Source organism: Geotrypetes seraphini, chromosome 2, assembly GCF_902459505.1.
Source record: "Geotrypetes seraphini chromosome 2, aGeoSer1.1, whole genome shotgun sequence".
In the NCBI taxonomy this organism is placed as follows: domain Eukaryota; kingdom Metazoa; phylum Chordata; class Amphibia; order Gymnophiona; family Dermophiidae; genus Geotrypetes; species Geotrypetes seraphini.
In genome coordinates this window covers 479,139,049-479,160,713 of record NC_047085.1, presented here as the reverse complement: position 1 = coordinate 479,160,713, position 21,665 = coordinate 479,139,049, and the positions used below count along the sequence as shown (strand labels likewise).

General features: G+C 43.0%; 1 protein-coding gene across 3 annotated transcripts in view; it reads left to right on the top strand.

The window, feature by feature from the left end:
- The first annotated feature begins 8,761 nt into the window (after positions 1 to 8,761).
- Positions 8,762 to 21,665, top strand: part of CTDSPL (CTD small phosphatase like) — a 121,222-nt gene continuing 108,318 nt past the window's right edge. Inside the window, exon 1 of one of the 3 annotated variants that reach the window (XM_033931746.1) lies at positions 8,762 to 9,696. In XM_033931746.1, coding sequence (XP_033787637.1) covers positions 9,621 to 9,696 — 76 coding nt within the window. In that variant the 5' untranslated portion in view covers positions 8,762 to 9,620. The remainder of the gene's footprint in view (positions 9,697 to 21,665) is intronic. The other 2 variants (XM_033931747.1, XM_033931745.1) reach the window with 2 other exon arrangements.

Here is a 21,665-nt window from a genome sequence, read left to right as displayed (position 1 = left end):
AAAAGTGAAGTTTTCAGTAAAATGTGGGGGGTTACAACCCCCCAAACCCTCCATAACGCGGCGGGATGTCTATTAAGTAAAGTGGGGGGGGGGTTCCCCCCCACACCCCTCTCCCCGTCGTAGCCCTAAAAACAGTAATTTTCTTCGGCGCACGCCTCCACGCTGCGCTCAATTATCTACGCGCGCCTTTGTCCCGGCGCGCTTTTGACCTGACACTGTGAAAGTTTGTCATTCATTTTCTAATTAAAGATCCTCTGTGTTCATCTCATGCTTTTATGAATTCTGTCACAATTTTCCTCTCCACCACATCCCTCGGGAGGGTATTCCAGGCATCCACCACCCTCTCTGTAAAATAATAATTTCCTAACATTACTCTTAAGCCTACCGCACTTCAACCTCAATTTACCTTCTCTAGCTTTATGAATTTCCCTTCTCTGGAAAAGATTTTGTCCTATATTAAGACCTTCCAAATATTTAAGGCCCCTTTTTCATTGAGCCACGTTAGGGGTTTTTTTTTATCGCCGGCTGCTGCGGTAAAAGCTTTAGCGCTCATAGGAATTTTAAGAGCTTCAGAACTTGTACTGAAGCGGCCAGCTTGATAAAAGGGAACATAAATGGTCTGTATCATATCACCCCTGTCCCTCCTTTCCCTATACGTGTTGAGATCTTCTAGTCTCTTCTTGTATTTCTTTTGGTGCAAACTGCCCTACCATTTTTGTCGCTTTCCTCTGGAATGCTTCAAGTCTTCGTATATCCTTGGCCAGATACAGACTCCAAAACTGAACACAATACTCCAAGTAGGGCCTCACCAACAACCTGTACAGGGGCAATAACACCTCCTTTCTTCTGCTGCTTACACCGCTCTGTGCAGCCTAGCATCTTCCTGGCTACAGCCACCGCCTTGTCACACTGCTTCGTCACCTTTAGATCCTCAGACACTATTGCCCCAAGGTCCCTTTTCCCGTCCATGCATATCAGCCTCTCACCTCCCAGCGCATACATCTCCCTCGGATTTCTGCTCCTCAAATGCAAACCCTCTGCACTTCTTTGCATTGAGATTTTGTTGCCAGACTTTAGACCATTCTTCCAAATTTTGGAGATCATTTTTCATGTTGTCCACTGCCTCCAGGGTGTCCACTCTATTACTAATCTTGGTATCATCTGCCAAAAGGCAAACCTTTCCTTCTAACCCTTTGGCAATATTGCTCACAAACATATTGAACAGAATCGGTTGCACCAGGGGTTTAGCCTTGGTTCACAGATAGGTATGTCTGCCTATCTGAGTTCAGGCATTCCAGAATCTAGCTATTGGCAACGTAATCCCTTGCCCACTTTTGACCATTTTGAATCCAGAGTATTAAGGAAAGCTCAGGCCATATTTCCCTTTGAATAAAACTAGTAGTAATTTACTGACTAGCCTGAAGGGGAGCCAGTGAGAGCCTTGGCCCATTCCAGTAGTACCTTGGTGTGGGCAGGATATCTCTAGAGATAAAAAGGAGCTCCTTACTGAGCAGAGGAAGAGAGGGAGGAGGCAGCAAGCAGACCAGTCTCTGGAGAGAAGCACACAAGAGCCTTTGAACTTGCCTGATGGTGGAGCCCAGCTGAATCCTATTGAGGATTGAGAAATGCTTAAGTTGGAGGAGGATTTCCACAGTTCAGAACTGGAGCTGATTAATACTTCAGATGGTATGGCAATAGAAGAGGAGTTCATTTCTGAGAATGAGATTCCAGGACAAATGGAGGTCTGCTAACAATGCTCAGTCTTGTCCAGCTGTCCAAAGTGTGCTATATTAAAAAGGATTTACCTGTTTTTTTTTTTTTTTTTTTGGGGGGGGTTTGTGGAAGTTTAAACCAGGAAGTGAACTGTTCTGGAGCAACCACCTATAGGTGCTGGAGGTGAGAAGGTTCCTTTTTGAACTGTGTTTTTCTAGCAACCATAGGGGGGCTGTGGCGATTAAGGGAATCGAGAACTGTTTGAACTGTGCAAGAAGCCTATTTTTGTTTTTTTGCTGCCAAAGTTTCTTTTTGTTGTTTCTTTTGTCTCTCCATTTTGAGAACTGGAACAATGAAATAAGCTTATGGGACATTATTGTGAACTAATTTTGGATTATTTGTTTTCTTTCCTCATCAGAAGCAACTTAGTTTTCTTTATCTGCCTGAGAGTTTTGGGGGAAAAAAGCCTTGAAACGGCTGTGGCTTTATTCCAGCCAAGGCGTGGCAACTCTCCTGCTGTGAAAAGCCTGTGGAACCCAGAGTACTGCTGTGGTGTGCTTAAAGCAATTTTGTTTTATTGAGAGTTTGTAGTTACCAGTTGCTTATTGTTTTGGGTTTTTTGTGCTTTATTTTTCTGGAAAATATTTTGCTTTGGCATAAAAGACCTGGACAATAAATCCATTATTTTTGCATTCAAGCCATTTTGACTCGAGTTGTATTCTATCCTGTGTCATCCCTGTCCAGTGCGGTGGGGTTTTTCTGAGCCAAACACCCCCTGTAGGGCTATCCCATATTAGAAGCATGCCTCGGAAGGGTTTATGCTGCCTAGTCGGGTGGGCCGCAACTGTTCCGTGGACCTCGGCGAGCGACAATCTAGTGCACTTCCTCACCCAGTCAAAGAATTCAATCAGATTTGTTTGGCACAATTTACCTTTAGTAAAGACATGTTGTCTTGGATCTTGTAACCCATTAGATTCTAGGAATTTTAGTATTCTCTCCTTCAGCTATGCTTCCATTATTTTTTCAATAACTGAAGTGAGATTTTACCGGCCTGTAGTTTCCCGCTTTATCTCTGCAACCACTTTTTGTGAAGAGGTGCCACATCCATTCTTTTCCAATCCCACAGAACCACACTCCTGTCTCCAAGGATTTATTGAAAACATTTTTAAGTGGAGTCGCCGAAATCTCTTTGAGCTTCCTCAATCACAGCTAACTTCGGCCCTCTCCCCCAACCTCCCTCCTGATCTGTCTTGCCATATACAGAACACAGACTTTAGAAGTCCATCCGGCATCGTCTTCCTTCCCTGCTGCTGGGTTTCTCATATTTAAGCACCACTCCTGTACATCATAAATGAAGATACAGTATAATTTTTGAAATCTGTCAAATTTTGTCAATACTATCCTCTTTTTATTTAGGGATCCTTTATGTTTTCTGAAGTATTTTTGAACTCCGTCACTATTTTTTCTCCATCACATCCACAGGGAGGACATTTCCAGGTATCTACCACCCTCTTTGTGAAGAAGTATTTCCTGATATTACTCCTAAGTCTACCACCCTGCAACTTCATATTATATCCTCTAGCTTTACCACGCACTTCTCCATCTCTGAAATAGATTTGTGTGTAGACTTTAGATCACTTGTTATTCTATTGTCCATATATACTAGAATTTTGAAAATCAATTTGGAACCAAATTAATTGCCTTTTAGAAAATCATGTGGCATTATCATATGACACAGTATTATTTGGCATGGAAATGAGGGCAAAGAAACAAAATTCCTCTAATAATAATAAATTATTGCTCATTTTAACAGGGGTTGCCATTCAACAGATCATGTACAACTGGAAAAACTGGAATAGACTCAATTACTGTTTCTGGTGGAACTCCGTGTGCCAAATATATAAAATGGAAAGGACATTAGCAAATTTCAGGATGTGTGGAGGCCATTGATAGATTATTGCAAAGATTAAAAATATTCTTCCCTGATTATAATATATGACATATGAGGGAAAATTTGATATATAATGATCTATTTCTTTAATAATCAAATTTTCCCTCCCCCCACCCTCCCTCATATGTCATATTATAATCAGGGAAGAATATTTTTAATATAAATAAAATGAGGGGGGGTATAATATTTTAGAATGATATGATCAAATGTAAGAATTCAAGTGTTTTTAAATGTTCAATTGTTAAACATCATTTACTGTACTTGATTTTAAGATATGAAATGAATAAAGATTTTTTTTTAAAAACCCAAAAAACAAACAGTCATACTGTATAGCTGACTGCATCAATGATTTTACATATCAACCTCATACAGTACAATCTCATTATAATGGTCTCGCTTATTACGGAATAAAATTTATAGTGGATGAGGTCTGCTGGTTCCGGCCTTGCGCCTTTATGAACATGCAGAAAATCACCTCATATAACGGACTTTAACATATAATGGACTTTCGCATATAATGGACAAACTATTTGTTCCCCAGAGCCGCTTTTAGCTGTAGTTTTGGTTTGGCTATAACGGACATGCAGGCTCCGCCTACAAGGTGCGTGGTGTGCCGGTGATATAGTATCAAAATGCAGCCCAGAAGAAAATGACAGAGTATTTTTTTCTTTCCAGTACAGTACGACATAATGCTTTAGAAAATCTTTTAGTGTTCTGGTTTTGTAATCATTTCGTGCCTACCAATGTTTGGCTGAGTTTTGTTCTTGACGTTGCTGATATGCTTGTGCAGTGACTGTTGTTCATTGATTGTATGTTGTTTCAAATTGACCTAAATAAAAGTTTTTTTAAAAAAAATGCAACTCTGGATATAACGGACTATTTTTCCAGGTCCCTTGAAGTCCAAACTTCACTGGCTCCCAATAATCTCCAGAATCCATTTCAAATATTCCTGCCTGGCTTTCAAGATCATTCACGGAATCCTGCCTCCTCTTATCCCACTGTCTTTCAACTCCTCCAGTCCCGACTCCTCCAGAATTGCCCAAAGGCTTAAACTAGCCTTCCCCTCTCCACGCGGCATCCACTATTCAGGCAAACTGGGAAAATCCCTTCTCTTCAAAATCACAGGTCTTTGGAATGACCTCACCACCCCGCTGCGGAACCTGAGCTCCCTTCAGTTATTCCGCAAACAATTGAAAACCTGGCTTTTCAGCAAATTGTAGCTCTATCCTTCCCCCCTTTCTCTCCCCCCTTCTACACATAAGTTCATGTAATCCTTTTTCTTCTTCTCTACCCACTATTTTAAGTTCTTGTAAACCGTGTCGAGCTCCATTCTCATGGAGATGATGCGGTATATAAATTTAAGATTTAGATTAGATTAGATTAGATTATAATGAGATTATACTGTATACTTTAGCTAAGTGGACTACATCAGGGCTTAGGCTTTTGGTTGTGCATCTCTTTGTGGAAGATTTTCAGATGTGCTTACCTCCTAAGAATTTATTTTGCCTTATACAGTAGAGTGATATTATAGATAGAGCACAGAACAGATAAGCAGTACAAATAAAATACTTAAGGAGGCATCTGTAGATGAAGCAGCGGAATCTTCAGAATTCTACAGGGCAAAAGGGCCTGGGAAAGGCTTCCATATGGGTCACAGCCAAGAGGAGTCATCTAGTATTCTTTGCATTGTTAACTCCACCAGGCTTCTCTTCTGGGGAAGTGTGAACTGCAATTCACATTTTTCCTTCTTTTTGTTAGCCTGCTTTTAAAAGGAAAACAGCTTATGAAATCATTGTGTGTGTTGTGTCCTATCCACACCAGATCTTCAGGACATGCTGAGGGAAATTAGTGGATGTTGGAGTGGGGGCATGGATTTTCTGACAGGCATATTGGGGGGGGGAGAAGCAATGAGAGGACATCAATTTTAAGTGTTAGTTTTTTTTGGGGGGAGGGGTGATTGAAGGGGTCATGGATTTTCCGACAGGTGTTTTTGGGAGGGGGATTGAAGGGGCATAGATTTTTTTGGCAGATGTATTGTTTGTCCTGAGTAGGGTTCCATTGTTATATCACCTCTATTAGGGAACCTACCCTGAATGTACTCAACTTAAGGAAAGGCATGAGGGGAGGGGAGAACAGCATGGAGCAGCAGTTTCTAGTCTAATCATTTTTAGTGAACATATTAAAAGAGCTATTTTGATCTTTATCTGCTGTCATCTTCTATGTTAGTCCACATGTCAGAGGCTGCAACTCACTGCTCCATTTAAGCATAAGGGGGTAATTTCATAACATATCGCCTACGTCAAAATGACCACCTGTGTCGCATCATTTGAAGAATGGGATAAAACACAACAAACTATGCCTGAACTCAAAGTAAAATTGAGCTTCGATGGGTCCCTAATACAAATGGGCAATATGACCTCCCATTTAAATCAAAAGGTAGGAACCTTGGAACGCAGCTAGATTCAACTCTTACTCTCATTACCCAAATCCAAGCAGCCTTCGAGGGCTGTTTCTGTCATTTGCAACAACTATGCTGCCTCTCTCCTTACATTGCGAAGGCAAATCATGTCTCGGCTGTGCGTGCCATGATAACATCAAGACTAGATTACTGTAATGCACATTAAACTGGTCTGAATGCAAAAGGTCTGCACCAGCTCCAATTGATTCAGAATGCTACAGCAAGACTAACAGAAGGTTGTAAGGGGCGTGACCACATCGCACCAGTTCTGCAAAAACTTCTCTGGCTACCCGTACAATATAGGGCAACATTTAAAACTCTTTGTCTGATCTTCAAGGCCCTCAAAGGAAATAGTCCAGAGACTTGAAAACCAGGATCTCCCTCTACACAACTCCAAAGTCACTAAGGCACGGATTCTCTATAGGGCGCCAATATTGGCGGCCACCGATCATGTGTCAATCGCACGATGGCGGCCTATAGAGCGTCACACCTCAGAGAAAGATAGGCTTTTCTTGCTGTGAATCGCAACCACGTAGGCACTTTTTGCTGCCTAATACCACTTCTCGCCAGTAGGCGCTTTAACGTTGCGTTTGTTGCTGTTTAAACACAGTTTCTAGAATTTCCCCCCCAAGGTCCTCCCGGGGAGTATCCCTAACCACACCTGCAAAGCGAGTCTTCTCCAGAGTAGCCCCCGTGCTATGGAATGTGATCTCTGAAAGGCTTCGCTTAACACATCTATTTGTACTTTAGGAAGCAGGTGAAAGCTTGGCTCTCCAACTAGGCCTTTAATGGAAGTACTCATGTACTGACATAATGTATCTTTATTGTAACCCACCTGCACCCCATGTACTGACTAAACGTATCTTTATGGTAACCCACCTGTATCCCTTACACTGACAAAATGCACCTTGATAGTAAACCACTTGTCTTGTAACCCACTTGTATCCCATGTACTGACAAAATGAATCTTTAATGTAAACCACTTGCATCCCATGTACTGACTAAACGTATCTTTATTGTAAACCATTTCTATCCCATGTACTGTCAAATGTATCTTTATTGTAAACCGCTTCGAACTTCACGGTATAGCGGTATATAAGAAATAAATTATTATTATTATTATATTAATGTAGCCCAGTTTTTTAAAAAGTGTTTATTTTCTATGATTTATGTGCATATTTGCATGGTTCATTAAATCTCCATCCCTGCGTAGGTCTTCTAGGAAAACATGGTGCTTACTTTTCTGCTAGTTGGTATTCTATAAGAGGTGATACATACGCATTCCTGCCACCTATCTAGGTGCTTTCTTATAGAATGTCTGCTGAGTTGAGCACCCCTAATCATTTTGAAAATTGTCTCCTATGCTCTTGAGCTTCAGCACATTTCTAGGGGACAGAATGGAAAAGAAAAAGACACGTACCCAAAATGGGATCTGGAGCACACCGTCTTTTGAAGACAATTTCCATAGTAATAATGTCTTTCATTAGGCTCCTTCTGCACCTTCAGTGACAGGAATGTGCTAGGATAGGATGGGAACGATCTCGGTTTCTGAAATTTGCTGCTAATGCTTATCTTTTAAATGTGCATTGCACCCAAGAGAATGTTCTTCTGGAGTGTGTAAGATGCAAAATGTACAGATACATATCAAGGTGCCCTGGGGATTCTTTTTAATTCGACTTGTGGCACACAAAACAATTAGGACAGTTTTCGTATCTGCCCAGTATATTTTCTCGGTTTCTGATTTTTATTTTTTTTTTAAATCCAAATTAATACAAAATACTTGCTTATTGCTGTTCTTAAGCTTTTTTTTTTTTTACCACAATAACCATTCAGTATCTTGCACTGAACTTTTTAGCGGTGGGAATACGAACGTCCAAGCTGATGACTTCTTTCTCAACAGTTCAGTCAGGGTCGAGATCCTCAGTGATTTTTCTGACTCTGAGATGTCGCACAGTGGGTGAGATTTGTTTACCTTACTGTGGCTTTCTGCGAATTGGCCTTTGAACATCATCCTGTCACACAAGCAGTGAGGAAAGTCTAACAGTTGTTAACCTTTCTGATCTTTTCTGCACAGCCTCAGATGTCTTTTAAAAAGGAACACATTGCAAGCATGCCGTCACGAGCAACTCCTGAAACTTATTTTCTCTGTAATTTGATAATTTAGTTTCCTTTTCAGTTGTCACAACTGTATCCTCTTCTTCTCAGCGACAGCACAAGCCCAGAGAACAGCTGGGCGGAGTCTATTGGTACTTGGAACCGCCTCCAAATGCATACAAAAGAATACATTAGGATAGTGAAAAAGTGTATTAACGTAGCCCAATTTTTTTTTTTAAAGTGTTTATTTTCTATCTTTAAATATCCGTGCAATCTCTATTCTAGTAATTTCCCCTCAGAATTCAGTCCACAAGTGCTAACCAGATCTTCTGCATACAAGAGGCCACGCCCCTGCATAAAAGTCTCAGCATTTCTAACACCGTCCAAAAAGTCCCCTGACACAGGTCGACCTGTCAACAACTCCATCCACTAAAAAAAAACAAAAATACAACACACCCAACAAAACCAGCCAGAGCAAAGCACCGCCCCCTCCGCCACGCCAGTTCTAAGGAATCCACCAATCCCCGTTCTCTTCCCCGCGTTGCCCCCTCCCACCTGCTGCTCCCTGCACGGTTTTCACCCAGCGAACCTGCGCGCGCGTGTGTGTATGTGTGCGCGAGAGAGCGCGCGCTCGTCCCCGCGCCCCCCACCTCCTCCCGCCCGCTTCCTTGTTTACGAAGCTTTTCCGCGCGCGCCGCCTCCATGTTGTGGGAAAGGAGCAATAGAGCGAGAGGGCGGCAGGAAGGAAGCGGCGGGAGGAGAAGGAGGGAGGAGGGGGCGAGTCGCTGAGTGACGGGCCACCGAGGCAAAGGAGCGAGACCGCCCGCTGTGGCGCCAGTAGCTGGGAAATAATTTTTTTAAAAAAAATTAGAGCTAGCGAAGCAGGGCGGGAGTGAGCCAGAGAGAAGGAAAATAAATAGTAATAATCATCATCACCCCCTCCGTCGTCTGGGCGAGTCCGTCCTTTCTCCGCCGCGCGCAGACGGTCTTCTCCCCCCCCCCTCCCTCACCCCGCACTCAGTTTCCCTTCCAGCCGCTCCCTCCCCTGCGAGCTGCAGCTCCGGAGCCTGCGGGGGTCGCCCAGCGCCGCCTCAGCTGCACCAACTAGACCGAGAGAGCCGCTGGCGCCCTGCCCTCGCTCCTTCCCTCCTCGCTCGCGTTTCTACACGAAAGTCTTAACATTTTTTTCCTAAGGAATATTGTGGCTTTTTTTTTTTTTTTTAAATTTGCTGCTTCTCGACTCTGTGGATTTAATGCTGAAGAAGAAAAAAAAAAGCAAAGGGAGCCCTACTCGGCTAGTTTGGGGAAACTTCTTCGGGAATATAATAGCAATTGTTACATAAACAGTGTCGATGTGCACTCCAGATTGGAGGGAGATCGTCGAGTAAATTGCCATCCGTTTCCATGGACAGCACGTCCATTATCACCCAGGTTACTAACCCCAAAGAGGAGGAGATTATATCCTGCAGTCAGGATAAAGGTAAGAATGTCTCCATCGTAAATTTTTTTTTTAATTTTTATTACATTTTCAGAGCGTGTGATGATCTATTTTGTATCCCGTCTGTAAATGCAGTCTCTTAAAATGTTTCACGCTGTGAATCGGAACGCGAGCCTGGAGTGTTTGTCACTAAAGAATTCAGGACCTCATTCCATAAGCTGCTCTCCCCCCCTTAATAGAGGCAGAATGAAGGAAAAGGCTGAGCAGATACAAGCTTTTTTTTTTTTTTAATAGTATCTGTGAGCTCAGAAGTTGTGCTGTTGGGTGTCGAAGTAAATGATATATGCTTCGAAGAAAGTAAAAGAGCATCTGTAGCTCTTAAAATAAATGCGTTGCTTTTCTTCAGGTGACTGTCCGCCTTGTATTCCTTCTCCCAAACGAATTCTCCCCCCCCCCCCCCCCCCTCCTTGACAGCGCACACGCCTTCTTCTCACTAACCGGTAAGCTCTTGAAAGCCTTATTTCGTGACACTGGAGATTCTCGACAGTTTTCGATTTTCCTTTTTATTTGTACATTATTTAATGCACTTAAACGCTGTCTCTCCAGTTATATTGAGCGTGGAATGCGCTCCTTTCTCCCCCCCACCAATGAAATAAAGCTAATTTAGGAGGTACCGGAAACGCAAATAATTCCAAGATCTATATAATTTTGTTTTATTTTTTTTTTGCAAAAGTGAACACATCCCATTTCCCCTTCCTGTTTAGAATAAGAAGCAGTGGAATGGAAACTAACTACGGTATTCCTAAAACAGTCATGTATAGGCACCCAATTTAGCTTTCCTCCCTTTGCTAATCACCTAATTAAGTCTATACCTGTTCTCTGACACTGTAAACTTTTAGTTCTTTGGCCTTTAAAAACATCTTCAGATCAATGGATTGTAATGTTACATAGACTAACTGTAAACATGTATAACCCCCTTCCCCCCCCCCTTTTTTTTTTTTGCTTAAGTTTGTGGGAAGAAATATGTGTTGACAATTGAGCAGTCTTTGTAGTCTGGAGAATAGTTTAAATCTCTGTAGGCTGTGGTTGATTAAAAAAAAAAAAAAAAAAAAGGTTTTGATTGTCCGCAGCCTGCAGCCTGAAGAAGAGGCCTATGAGATCTCAAAAAATGTTTTCTTTATTGGGCCAATGGAAGGTGTTAGAGCTGACAAAGAATGGCCAGGTTTGATCAGCATTCCATTGCTTTGGATGTATTTACTTTTATAATTCTGCCATTTTTAAGTAAAAAGTGGGTGTTGCCGAGATTTATTGTCAGAACGATATGTGAAAATCTTCCCATGGATATATGCATTCGTTTTTTTATGGTCAACTGAAGAATAAGCTGAGTGATGTTGATTTTTTTTGAACATAGGTGAGGATGCACACTATTCTGAGATGTCCAAATATAAATGATATACCTAGGCTCCTCTTACTTTTTCTATAAGACTGAAAAAAGGTGCAATAGACCAAGACTCGCATTATAGCTGATATTTTTTTTTTTTTTGGAAAAATCAAGCTGGTCCCTATACTTAAAAAGTTTAGTATTGTAGCAGACTATTAAAAACATTCTTCCCCTCCATGTAGTTACCTGAATCATTTTTTTACATCAGAGCAAAACTTGCCATACTGGGGTCAGGCTGAAGGTCCATCTAGCTCAGTATCCTGCAACAGTAGCCAATTAAGGTCACACGCAAGACTTTATTTGTAGACAAAAAGTGGAACTAAGGAACCAGGAGAACAGGCAGGTGGTATAAGGGTATGAACAGCAGAAGAAGAGGGGCTGGGTTAGGGAGTAAAGTGATTGTTTTGTTTTTTGTTTTTTGCAGGCTGCTTAGAAGGAAAGGGCTGGAGCAAAACACCCACAACTTCCTTAGTGTCTGAGAAGAAATGGCAGAACTATGCTTAAGGCTGTACCTCCAGAAATTAAGCTCTGGTTACAATTATCTGGCAGAATTCCCACCAAGTAGCAAGATTCCATGCTATCAACCCTAGGGACTAGTAGTAGCTTTCCCTGTGCCTACCTTAACCCTTTCAGGACCATAAGGATCGTAGGCCAATTTTTGTGGTTTTGACGACATTTTTATGGTAAAAAGGGCTTGCAGATGCCAAAAAATTGATTTTTTTTGTGAAATATCATTATTTTTTTTAAAAAAAAATCAAACTTCTGGCTTATGGACAGTGTGGCAAGTGAATCTTCTCGTCAATCTGGCAATGACGCTAATGAATGAATGTCGGAACCAGTTTGTTTACATAAAGGCAGTATCATATGGAATCCGTACATATCAAATTTAGAACTGTAGACTATCCCAATCAAAATTTATAGGATTTTAAAGTTATGGGACAAATATGTCCCTTGGTCCTGAAAGGGTTAATAACAGTTTTTGTACTTTTCATCAGGAACTTGTCCAAACCTTTTTTAAACCCAGATACGCTAACTGTTTTTTGCCACATCTTTCGCAATCAGTTAGTTCCAAAGCGTGACTATTCACTGAGTGAAAAAAATATTTTCCCCCATCTATTGTAAAAGTATTACCATGTAATTTGATGGAATGCCCTCCATTCTTTGTACTTTTTGAAGGAGTAGACAATTGTTCTCCGATTACAAGCAGGCATATTCTCGCATGTGGGTGACATCATCCATGTAACCCAGTAAGGGGACACTATGATGTCATCCAAGGAACCCAAGGATCCGTCAGCGCTAAAATGTCACCGAGGTCTGTCAGAACCAGAGACTAAAACCGTTCCCCTTAATGAAGTTTTGCAGAAAATCTCTCCTGCAAAAGATACCAGTGGCGGGGACCTGGCCCAACTGTCCGGGCTCTATAAACATTCAATTATCGCCAGCAAAGTAGCCACACCACTTGTAGTCTCTGGCTCTGACAGACCTCGGTGACATTGTAGCGCTGACGGATCCTAATACTTTTCTCTCACTATGCTGAGACGGATCCGTCAGAGCTAAATTGTCATCGAGGTCTGTCAGAGCCAGAAACTAACTACAAGTGGCACGGACCTCAGATTTTTAAGGACGTGCGGGTTTAGATCTGCCAGGTCCGTCAGGTCCACGTTTTACCCCTTCCCTCAAGAAAAGTGTGGAATAACTTGTAAGTTTCATGGCTCCACATCATTCTCTTCTTGGTTGGGCTGAGAACTTTTTAGCAGGCCCTCATACTCGTATGTCTTCAGTCTTCAATGGATCAAACTTTTGCCCTTTTTTTGTGCCTTCCTGTAATTATTTTTCAGTATTTTCCTCATAATTTCTTGTTTTTATCACATTCCAGTATTTTACCCGACTTTGGTTCATTTTGTCAATTTTTTTTTTGTTTTTTGGCCTTTGGGCAACTCAAAGCCCTTCTGGGAGTGTTGACCTTTCGGCATCCTAGTAACTTGACCTCCCCAGATCATTGAGCCATTTGACTTAGGACTGGCCCTCTTCTCCTCCATGTCAAAGAGGGTACTGTGGCTTTAAGAAATGTTCTCAATGTAAATGGGCCTTTCGGCCTCTGACCCACATAATTGATGTGTCCAGTGGCTGGGTCTTGAACATTGGGACATTCACTGTGACTGCTATGTCCGCGTGCAAAAGAGGTAACTGAAAGCCCGAAAACTTCAGTTTGAAAAACTTTTTGGTACTGCATCAACATCAAGCAAGGCAGGGGATTAGGAACGTGACACTCGGCCTTCTATGACTCAGACATTTGCACCAAGTGCATCAAAACCGCATCCAGAGCGTCAGGAGTCAGGCTTCTTACAGAGACAGGACTCTGCTTCCTCTACATCTATGCCTCGCACATTGAGGGACATGAGATTTAAGAAAGCAAAGAAGCAAAAACATTTTTCCCTTTTTTAGGCATGGCACTGCATCCTTCCAAGTGTTGACTTCCTCAATGCATAGTAAATGTCGACACACTGAAGACTGCTCTCCTTCCATCTAGCTGATTTCTCCTCGTTGGTGTGCCTCTCAGGCCCCAACATCCGGTACAGCAGATTGCTTCCATGCTAATGTATCTTCTGGTATTGGCACTCTCTCTCCAGGAGGAGATCCAGGCTATGATCAGACAAGAGCTTTTGGGGCTACTGCAGGTAGTCTTCACAGGCATTAACATATTTCATGCTTGCCTCAGCTCAGCCTGAGGATAGATTGAAGCATTGATTGAGGACAAGATCGTGCACCCCTGTTCAACGTCTAGCATCAGGATCGGCATGGACCCACTAGACCAGGGGTGTCCAATGTCGGTCCTCGAGGGCCGCAGTCCAGTCGGGTTTTCAGGATTTCCCCAATGAATATACATGAGGACTATTTGCATGCACTGCTTTCATTGTATGCTAATAGATCTCATGCATATTCACTGGGGAAATCCTGAAAACCCGACTGGACTGCGGCCCTCGAGGACCGACATTGGACACCCCTGCACTAGACGCATGTATTGTCATCAGCAGAAGAGTTATCTCCTGGCTCAGACCATCGGCCTATATCTCGATGCACATTAATGCTCCCCTTGATGCACACTCTCTGATTCACCTAGCAGGGAGTACTTCAAGGAGTCTGATTCTGATATCTCCAACTATTTAGATGAGAATTTGCCAGAATATTCAGCAGAGGAGTCCTATGGTATACCTTCTAATCCTTCCTCCTCCAGAGAGTACATCTTCTATTAGCTTATAGGCTACCATTTCTATGTGTTCATTTATTTTAAGTCCTTATTTAAATAATTGCCATAGTAACTTCTTGCTGACCCCATGCAAGGTAACAAAGGACACAGAAATTACAACCTCTATCTCGGTCCAAACAGGAGTCCTCCTTTTGTCTCCTTTCTAAAGAGCATTGCTAATATTTCTCTACTTCTTCCTCCCAATAATCCCACTGGAGGCAGACTGGAGAAGAGTGGATGTGGTCCCTATTCACAAAAGTGGTCACAGGGATGAAGCGGGAAACTACAGACCGGTAAGCCTTATTTCGGATGTTGGAAAAATAATGGAAGTGTTGCTGGAAAAAAGAATAATGAACTTCCTAGAATCTAATGGGTTACAGCAGAAGTGCCCAGAAGGTTGGTCGCAATCGACCAGTAGATCGCGAAGGCAACTCGAGTCGATCGCGGAGCCCATTCCGGGCTCCGTGATAGACTCGCATTGCCTTCGCGTTTTACCTATATCCTGATGCCTTAAACAGGATGCAGAAGCTCGGGGCTGATCAGCCTTCCTCTCTCTGACGTCGGAGAGGAAGTTCCAGGCCAGCCAATTGCTGCCTGGCTGGCCCGGAACTTCCTCTCCGCACAGAATTGATGTCGGGGAGAGGAATGCTTGTCGGCCCAAAGCTTCTGCGTTGAGAAGCAGGGAAAGCTTGGGGTGGCGGTGGCTTGGGGGCCTGTTCCCAAATGGCAGCGGCAGTGGCTTGGGGGAAGGCAGGGAAACAAAGAAAGAAAGGGGGCATGGACAGAGAAGGAAAGAAAGGAGGCAGAGAGACAGAAAGGAGGCAGGGAGATGGAAGAAAGAAAGGGGAGGGGCAGGGAGACAGAAAGAAAGAAGGGAAACAAAGAAAGAAAGGGGGCATGGAGAGAGAAGGAAAGAAAGGAGGCAGGGAGACAGAAAGGAGGCAGGGAGATGGACAGAAAGAAAGGGGAAGGGCAGGGAGAGAGGAAAAAAAAGTTGGGGGAGGGAATGAGGTCAGGAGGAGAGGAAGCATATAGTAGGCTGAAAGAAGGGGAGAAATATTGGATGCACAGTCAGAAGAAGAAAGTTCAACCAGAGACTCATGAAATCACCAAACAACAAAGGTAGGAAAAATGATTTTATTTTCAATTTAGTGATCAAAATGTGTCTGTTTTGAGAATTTATATCTGCTGTCCATATTAAGAACATAAGAAAAGCCACTGCTGGGTCTGTTTTTGACCTTTTCCATTCCTTAAACGAAGTCTTCTTTTCTCTGATCACTTCCTTCACCGCTACAGTGAGCCACGACGGTTCTTTGTTCTTTTTCCTATGTTCCTATGTCTATTTTTGTATAGTTCTTACTGAGGTGACATTGCATAGAGTCATCTGCCTTGACCTCTTCGAACCCCCTCCCCTTCCCCCCCCCCCCCCCGGAATATAAATGATAATTAACATTTTCTCTGCTTTGTGGGTTTAAAAAATTTTTTTATTGTTGCTAGATCATTTTGACTTGGTCATTTTAAAAGTAGCTCACAAGCCCAAAAAGTGTGGGCACCCCTGGGTTACAGGATCTGAGGCAACATGGCTTTACTTGAAGGTAAATCGTGCCAAACGAACCTGATTGAATTTTTTGATTGGGTGACCATAGAACTGGATCGGGGACATATGCTAGATGTAATTTACTTAGATTTCAGCAAAGTCTTTGACATGGTTCCTCATAGGAGGCTCTTGAACAAATTTGAAGGGCTGAAGTTAGGGTACAAAGTGGAGAACTGGTTTAGAAACTGGTTGACAGACAGACGCCAGAGGGTGGTGGTTAATGGAAGTCGCTCGGAGGAAGGAAGTAGTGGAGTCTCTCAGGGTTCGGTGCTGGGGCCGATCCTGTTCAATATGTTTGTGAGTGACATTGCTGAAGGGTTAGAAGGTAAGGTTAACATTTTTGTGGATGATACCAAGATTTGTAACAGAGGACACCCCAGAGGGAGTGGAAAACATGAAAAAGGATCTGCAAAAGTTAGAAGAATGGTCTAGCATCTGGCAACTAAAATTCAATGCGAAGATGTGCAGCGTGATACATTTGGGGCGTAGAAATCCCAGGGAACCGTATGTGCTGGGAGGTGAGAGGCTGATAAGCACAGATGGAGAGAGGGACCTTGTGGTGATTGTTTCTGAAGATCTAAAGGCATCTAAACAGTGTGATAAGGCGGTGGCTGTAGCTAGAAGGATGCTATGCTGTATAGAAAGAGGAGTAACCAGCAGAAGAAGGGAGGTGTTGATGTCCTTGTATAGGTCGTTAGTGAGGCCCCACTTGGGTTCTTGTGTTCATTTTTGGAGACCGTATCTGGCGAAGAACACAAAAAGGCTTGAAGCGGTCCAGAGGATGGCGACGAAAATGATAGGAGGTTTGCGCCAAAAGACTTATGAGAGACTGGAAGCCCTGAATATGTATACCTTAGAGAAAAGGAGGGATAAGGGAGATATGATTCAGACATTCAAATACTTGAAAGGTATTAACGTAGAACAAAATATTTTCCAGTGAAAAGAAAATGGTAAAACCAGAGGACATAATTTGAGGTTGAGGGGTGGGAGACTCGAGCAATGTAAGGAAATTCTTCGTTATGGAGAGGGTGGTGGATGCCTGGAATGCGCTCCTGGGAGAGGTGGTGGAGAGGAAAACGGTGACAGAATTTAAAAAAGCTTGGGATGAACACAGGATCTAGAATCAGAAAATAATAGTAAATATTGAAGAACTAAGGCCAGTACTGGGCAGACTTGCACAGCCTGTGTCTATATATGGCCGTTTGGGTGAGGATGGGCTGGGGAGGGCTTCAATGGCTGGGAGGGTGTAGATGGACTGGAGTCAACTTTGACGGAGACTTCAGTAGTTGGAACCTAAGAACAGTACCGGGCAGAGTTTTAGATTCTTGCCAAGAAATAGCTAAGGAGATGGGAAAAAAAAACAACCCAACAAACTTTTAGATTGAATCAAGTTGGGCAGACTAGATGGACCATTTAGATCTTTATCTGCCATCATCTACTATGTAGATTAATCTACTTCCATCAACATTTGGACACTTAACAACAACAGATCAGTGTTTCAGATCATCACTCGGGGCTATGCCTTACGCTTGATCAAAAAACCTCCAAGCTACCCACCAAAAAGTCTCCTTTCAACTCCATCCAAAAAACCCTCTTTCACCAAGAACTCTTGGCCCTAGCTAAACACAATAGAACCTGTTTCTCTGCAGGAGAGGGGCCGGGTGTTCTATTCGAGGTATTACCTGATATCCAAAAATACTCGAGGCCTTCAGCCAATTCTAGACCTCCGGTGCATCAACAAATATTTGTTGAAGGAGAAGTTTTGCATGATCTCTCTGGGAACCCTTCTGCCTCTACTGTAAAAGGTGATTGGCTTCCTCTCTGGATCTCAGAGGCTTACACTCGCATATCCATCTTGCCTACTCACAGAAAGTATCTTCATTTTCACATTTGATTTCAAAATTTCCAATACAAAATCTTGTCCTTCGGACTGGCTTTGGCCCCTAATGGCTTCACAAAATGCCTAGTAGTAGTGGCAGCAGTCCTTCATACATGGGGGTTTCATGTGCTTAAGAAAAATTACAAAAAGCAACAAAGCTTTCATACAATATTTATGCTTATAATGTTGCTAGTCTTTGGTGGGGTTAACCACAAGAGAAAACCATACACAAATTCTGGAGAAAAAGCCTCAATTACTTATTTCAGAAACGGCAATATTAATGATTTCAAGATGTTCGTATCTCATCATTGGCAGTAAGTTGATGTTCTCAAGTGTCTTTACTTGCAGAAATCTCATCAATTTGGGGACTTTAGGTGCCAAGTGATAGAGCATATTCTCATGACTCAACGCAGAGGTAACATCAAAAGGTTGCTACACCAACATGAGCAGCGCTGGATATTTTTTTGTGATATAATCTGGCCTCGCAGTTTGAATCAACGTGTTGAATGGTGTGCATTTTATTAATCAGCTGGAGCTGGTAAAGCACCTAGAGTGAGATTGGAGTAGTGGAGGTGAGGTCTTCGGGGTTTACCAAGATTGCTGCTTTAAAGTTGGAGCACATTTTGGAGCTGTCAGTGCACGGGACTACAGAGGTAATATAAGTTTGAAAAGTTTCCCTGATGCAGCTGGATATCGGCAAAATATGGGCCTTGTCAGAGGCCTGATTCCAGCAGGAAGAGTCGCTCCAGTAATGCGTTGCCATGGAAAGCTGACACTCGAGGTTCACTATTTATTATGAGACTAACGTTGAGAAGGAGAAACAATTAAACACCCTAAAGCTGCTTATTTTTTTGCTTGTTTTGGCAAGTGTGTTCTGTATAAACTAGTGCTGCCCGATTCACAATTTGAATCGATTCAATGATTCATTTCAGGTGAATCAGTTTGAATCAATTCAAAAACAAACAAAAAAATCAGCCTCCCGATTCGGCGACTGACCCTCCCCCCTCGCCCCCTAAAGCAGGATCGGCAGCGCTGCCTCTTGATGGCCGGCCACTGCCGCTCCTGCTTTAGAGGGCGAGTGGGGAGTGTCAGTCGGGAAGTGCTTCTGTCCGGCTTCCTCCCTGGCCTCCCGGCATCAATTTACTTAATTTCAGCAGCCTGGATAAGATCGCTAGTGCTAGCGATCTTTGCAAGCTGCCATCGAGTCTTCTGAGCTGCCTTCTCTCTGCCATGGTCCCCCCACTCCTCTGACATCAGAGGAGGGGCGGGACCGCGGCAGAGAGAAGGCAGCTCGGAAAACCTGATAGCAGCTTGCAAAGATCGCTAGCACTAGCGATCTTATCCAGGCTGCTGAAATTAGGTAAATTGATGTCGGGAGGCCAGGGGGAACACGCAGTCCTTCTGGGGGGGGTGTACAGGTCTTCAGGGGGGACATGCAGGTCTTCAGGGGTGGGGTGTAGGCCTTCAGGGGGGGACAGACCGTCAGGGGAATGGGCCCTGGTGTAGAAGTACATGGAGGGAGGTAGGGAAGGGGGGGGGTCAAAGAGACGTGCAAATGCCGGACTTTGGGGGGAAGAAATAATAGGTCTAAAAATAGACCTAAAAATAGAGGAAAGGGAGAGAGATGATGGACAATGGGATTTAGGGAGGGAAGGAACAGAAAGGGAGAGAAGTTGGACACAAGGGATGGTGTGGAAGGGAGGATAGAGATACTGGATAGGAGGGTAGTTGGGTAAAGAAAGGGAGAGATGCTGGATGAAAGGGTAGTTGAGAAAAGGTGGATCTGTGGATGGAGATGAAAAAAAGAAAAGATGCCAGACTTCCAGGGGAGGAAGGGAAATGGAAGGAGAGGCCAGAGATGGCAGATGGATGGTTAGCACGGAGAAAGAAGAAGACCCTGGCAAGCAAGTTATCAGAGGGCAACCAGAGCCTGGGACCAACATGATTTGAATAATGACCAGACAACAAAAGGTAGAAAAAAATCATTTTATTTTCTGTTTTGTGATTACAATATGTTGGATTTGAAATGTGTATCCTGCCAGAGCTGGTGTTAGACCGCAAATGTGAGCTAGGATTTTACAGAGAGAGGAAAAGCCTTTTTTGTTTGTTTATACCAGTGTGGTTAGGAGAAGGCAAAGGGGGTGAAGAGGCTATAAAAGGGGTGAAGAGGTTATAAAATAAATCCACCAGGATGTTTTTTAAAAAAAAACACCCAATTGGACAGGAAAATTGAATCGAATTGAAAAATCGATTCAATAGGCTGAATCGATCGGGCACCACTAATTTTCATTGCTATGTGGAATTTTTTTTACTGCCCGTGATAAGTTACGAGCGACTTGAAATCATTAATGATTGTCGTTTCTGAAATAAGTAATTGAGGCTTTTTCTCCACGGTTTGTGAAATGGTGTTTTCTTGTGGTTAACCCCACCGCTTGTTAGCAACATTATAAACATAAATATTGTATGAAAGGGTTTCGTGTACTTCCCTACTTGGACAACTGGTTGATCAAGGCTTCAGCATGCCGTCAATTCAACAGTTCGTCTCCTGGAGCTCCTCAGGTTTGTCATCAACTATCAAAGTCACATCTGCCCACTTCTCAGAGGCTGGAGTTCATAGGGGATCTTCTAAAGCAAAGAGTGGACAATCTCATTCACCTTTGTCAAACAGTCTCCTCCCCTTGACACACTTCTGCACGTTGGACGTTATGCCTTCTAGGTCACATGGCGTCCATGATAACACTTCACTTCTAGGCAAGTCTTCATCTCAGAGTTCCGCAGTGACTCTGTCGCTCTCTCCGGTGGTGGATGATTCCTTACAGTCTTGCTCGAGATCTTTCCTTCTAGCTTCCCCCAACCACCCCGTCATCACAAATGTCTAACCACAGCTACTTTGATATTAATAATAATAATAATAATAACTTTATTTTTCTATACCGCCATAGTCAGGCGACTTCTAGGCGGTTTACATTATAAGAAGGCTGGACATTCAGCGAATAGCAAAAATCTTAATACAATACGATATCATAGATCCACTTACAAAACAATACAGTGAGTCTAAATACAATAACATATAATACAGTCTAAATACAATAGTAAATAATACAGTGAGTCTAAATACAATAACATATAGTAAGTCTAAATATAATACCGTACAAGGAGTCTTAATGCAGTACGATAGTCTAGATGGGAAACTTACGTGTTAAATTGGGGATCTATGGGCAAAGAATATCTGAGAGATTTAGGACATCCATAAGTTGGAGTTCTAAGGGTAGAGAAGATCAGAAAAGGAGGGGCTTCTTGAGAGAGAGAAAGGCGTTTGTTGGGGAGGGGAGTACTAGTGGGGGAGGGGACTGTTTTAGTCAATGAATTTTGCGAATAGGGCGGTTTTGATCGATTTGCGGAATGCATTATAAGTCGTATTGGGTTCGTTTATGTGGTTTTTCAGCCAGATTTGCTGTCTGTTCGCTTGGAACTTAAATGTTCTGTCCAAGAAGGATTTGTATCTGCAGCCTGTAGTCTTTGGGTAAGCAAAGATGTTTTTGTTTCTGGTCGTTCTAGTGGGGTTGTGTAGGCTGAAGTGAGTTTGTAGGTATGGTGGTGCTAGTCCCCAGGCTTGCTTGAAACAGGTACAAGCAAATTTGAAAAGAATTAGGATGGGGTGCTCATCTAGATGGCTTCCACACACAAGGAGGATGGTCTCACCATGAATAAACCCTCCATGTCAATCTTCTTGAACTGTGAGTAGTAAGTAATGCTTTCAAAACATTCCAGGACTGTCTCCTCCAACAGGTAATCCTTGTCCATACAAGTTGCCATGTTCCACATTGAACAAACAAAGGGGCATGGG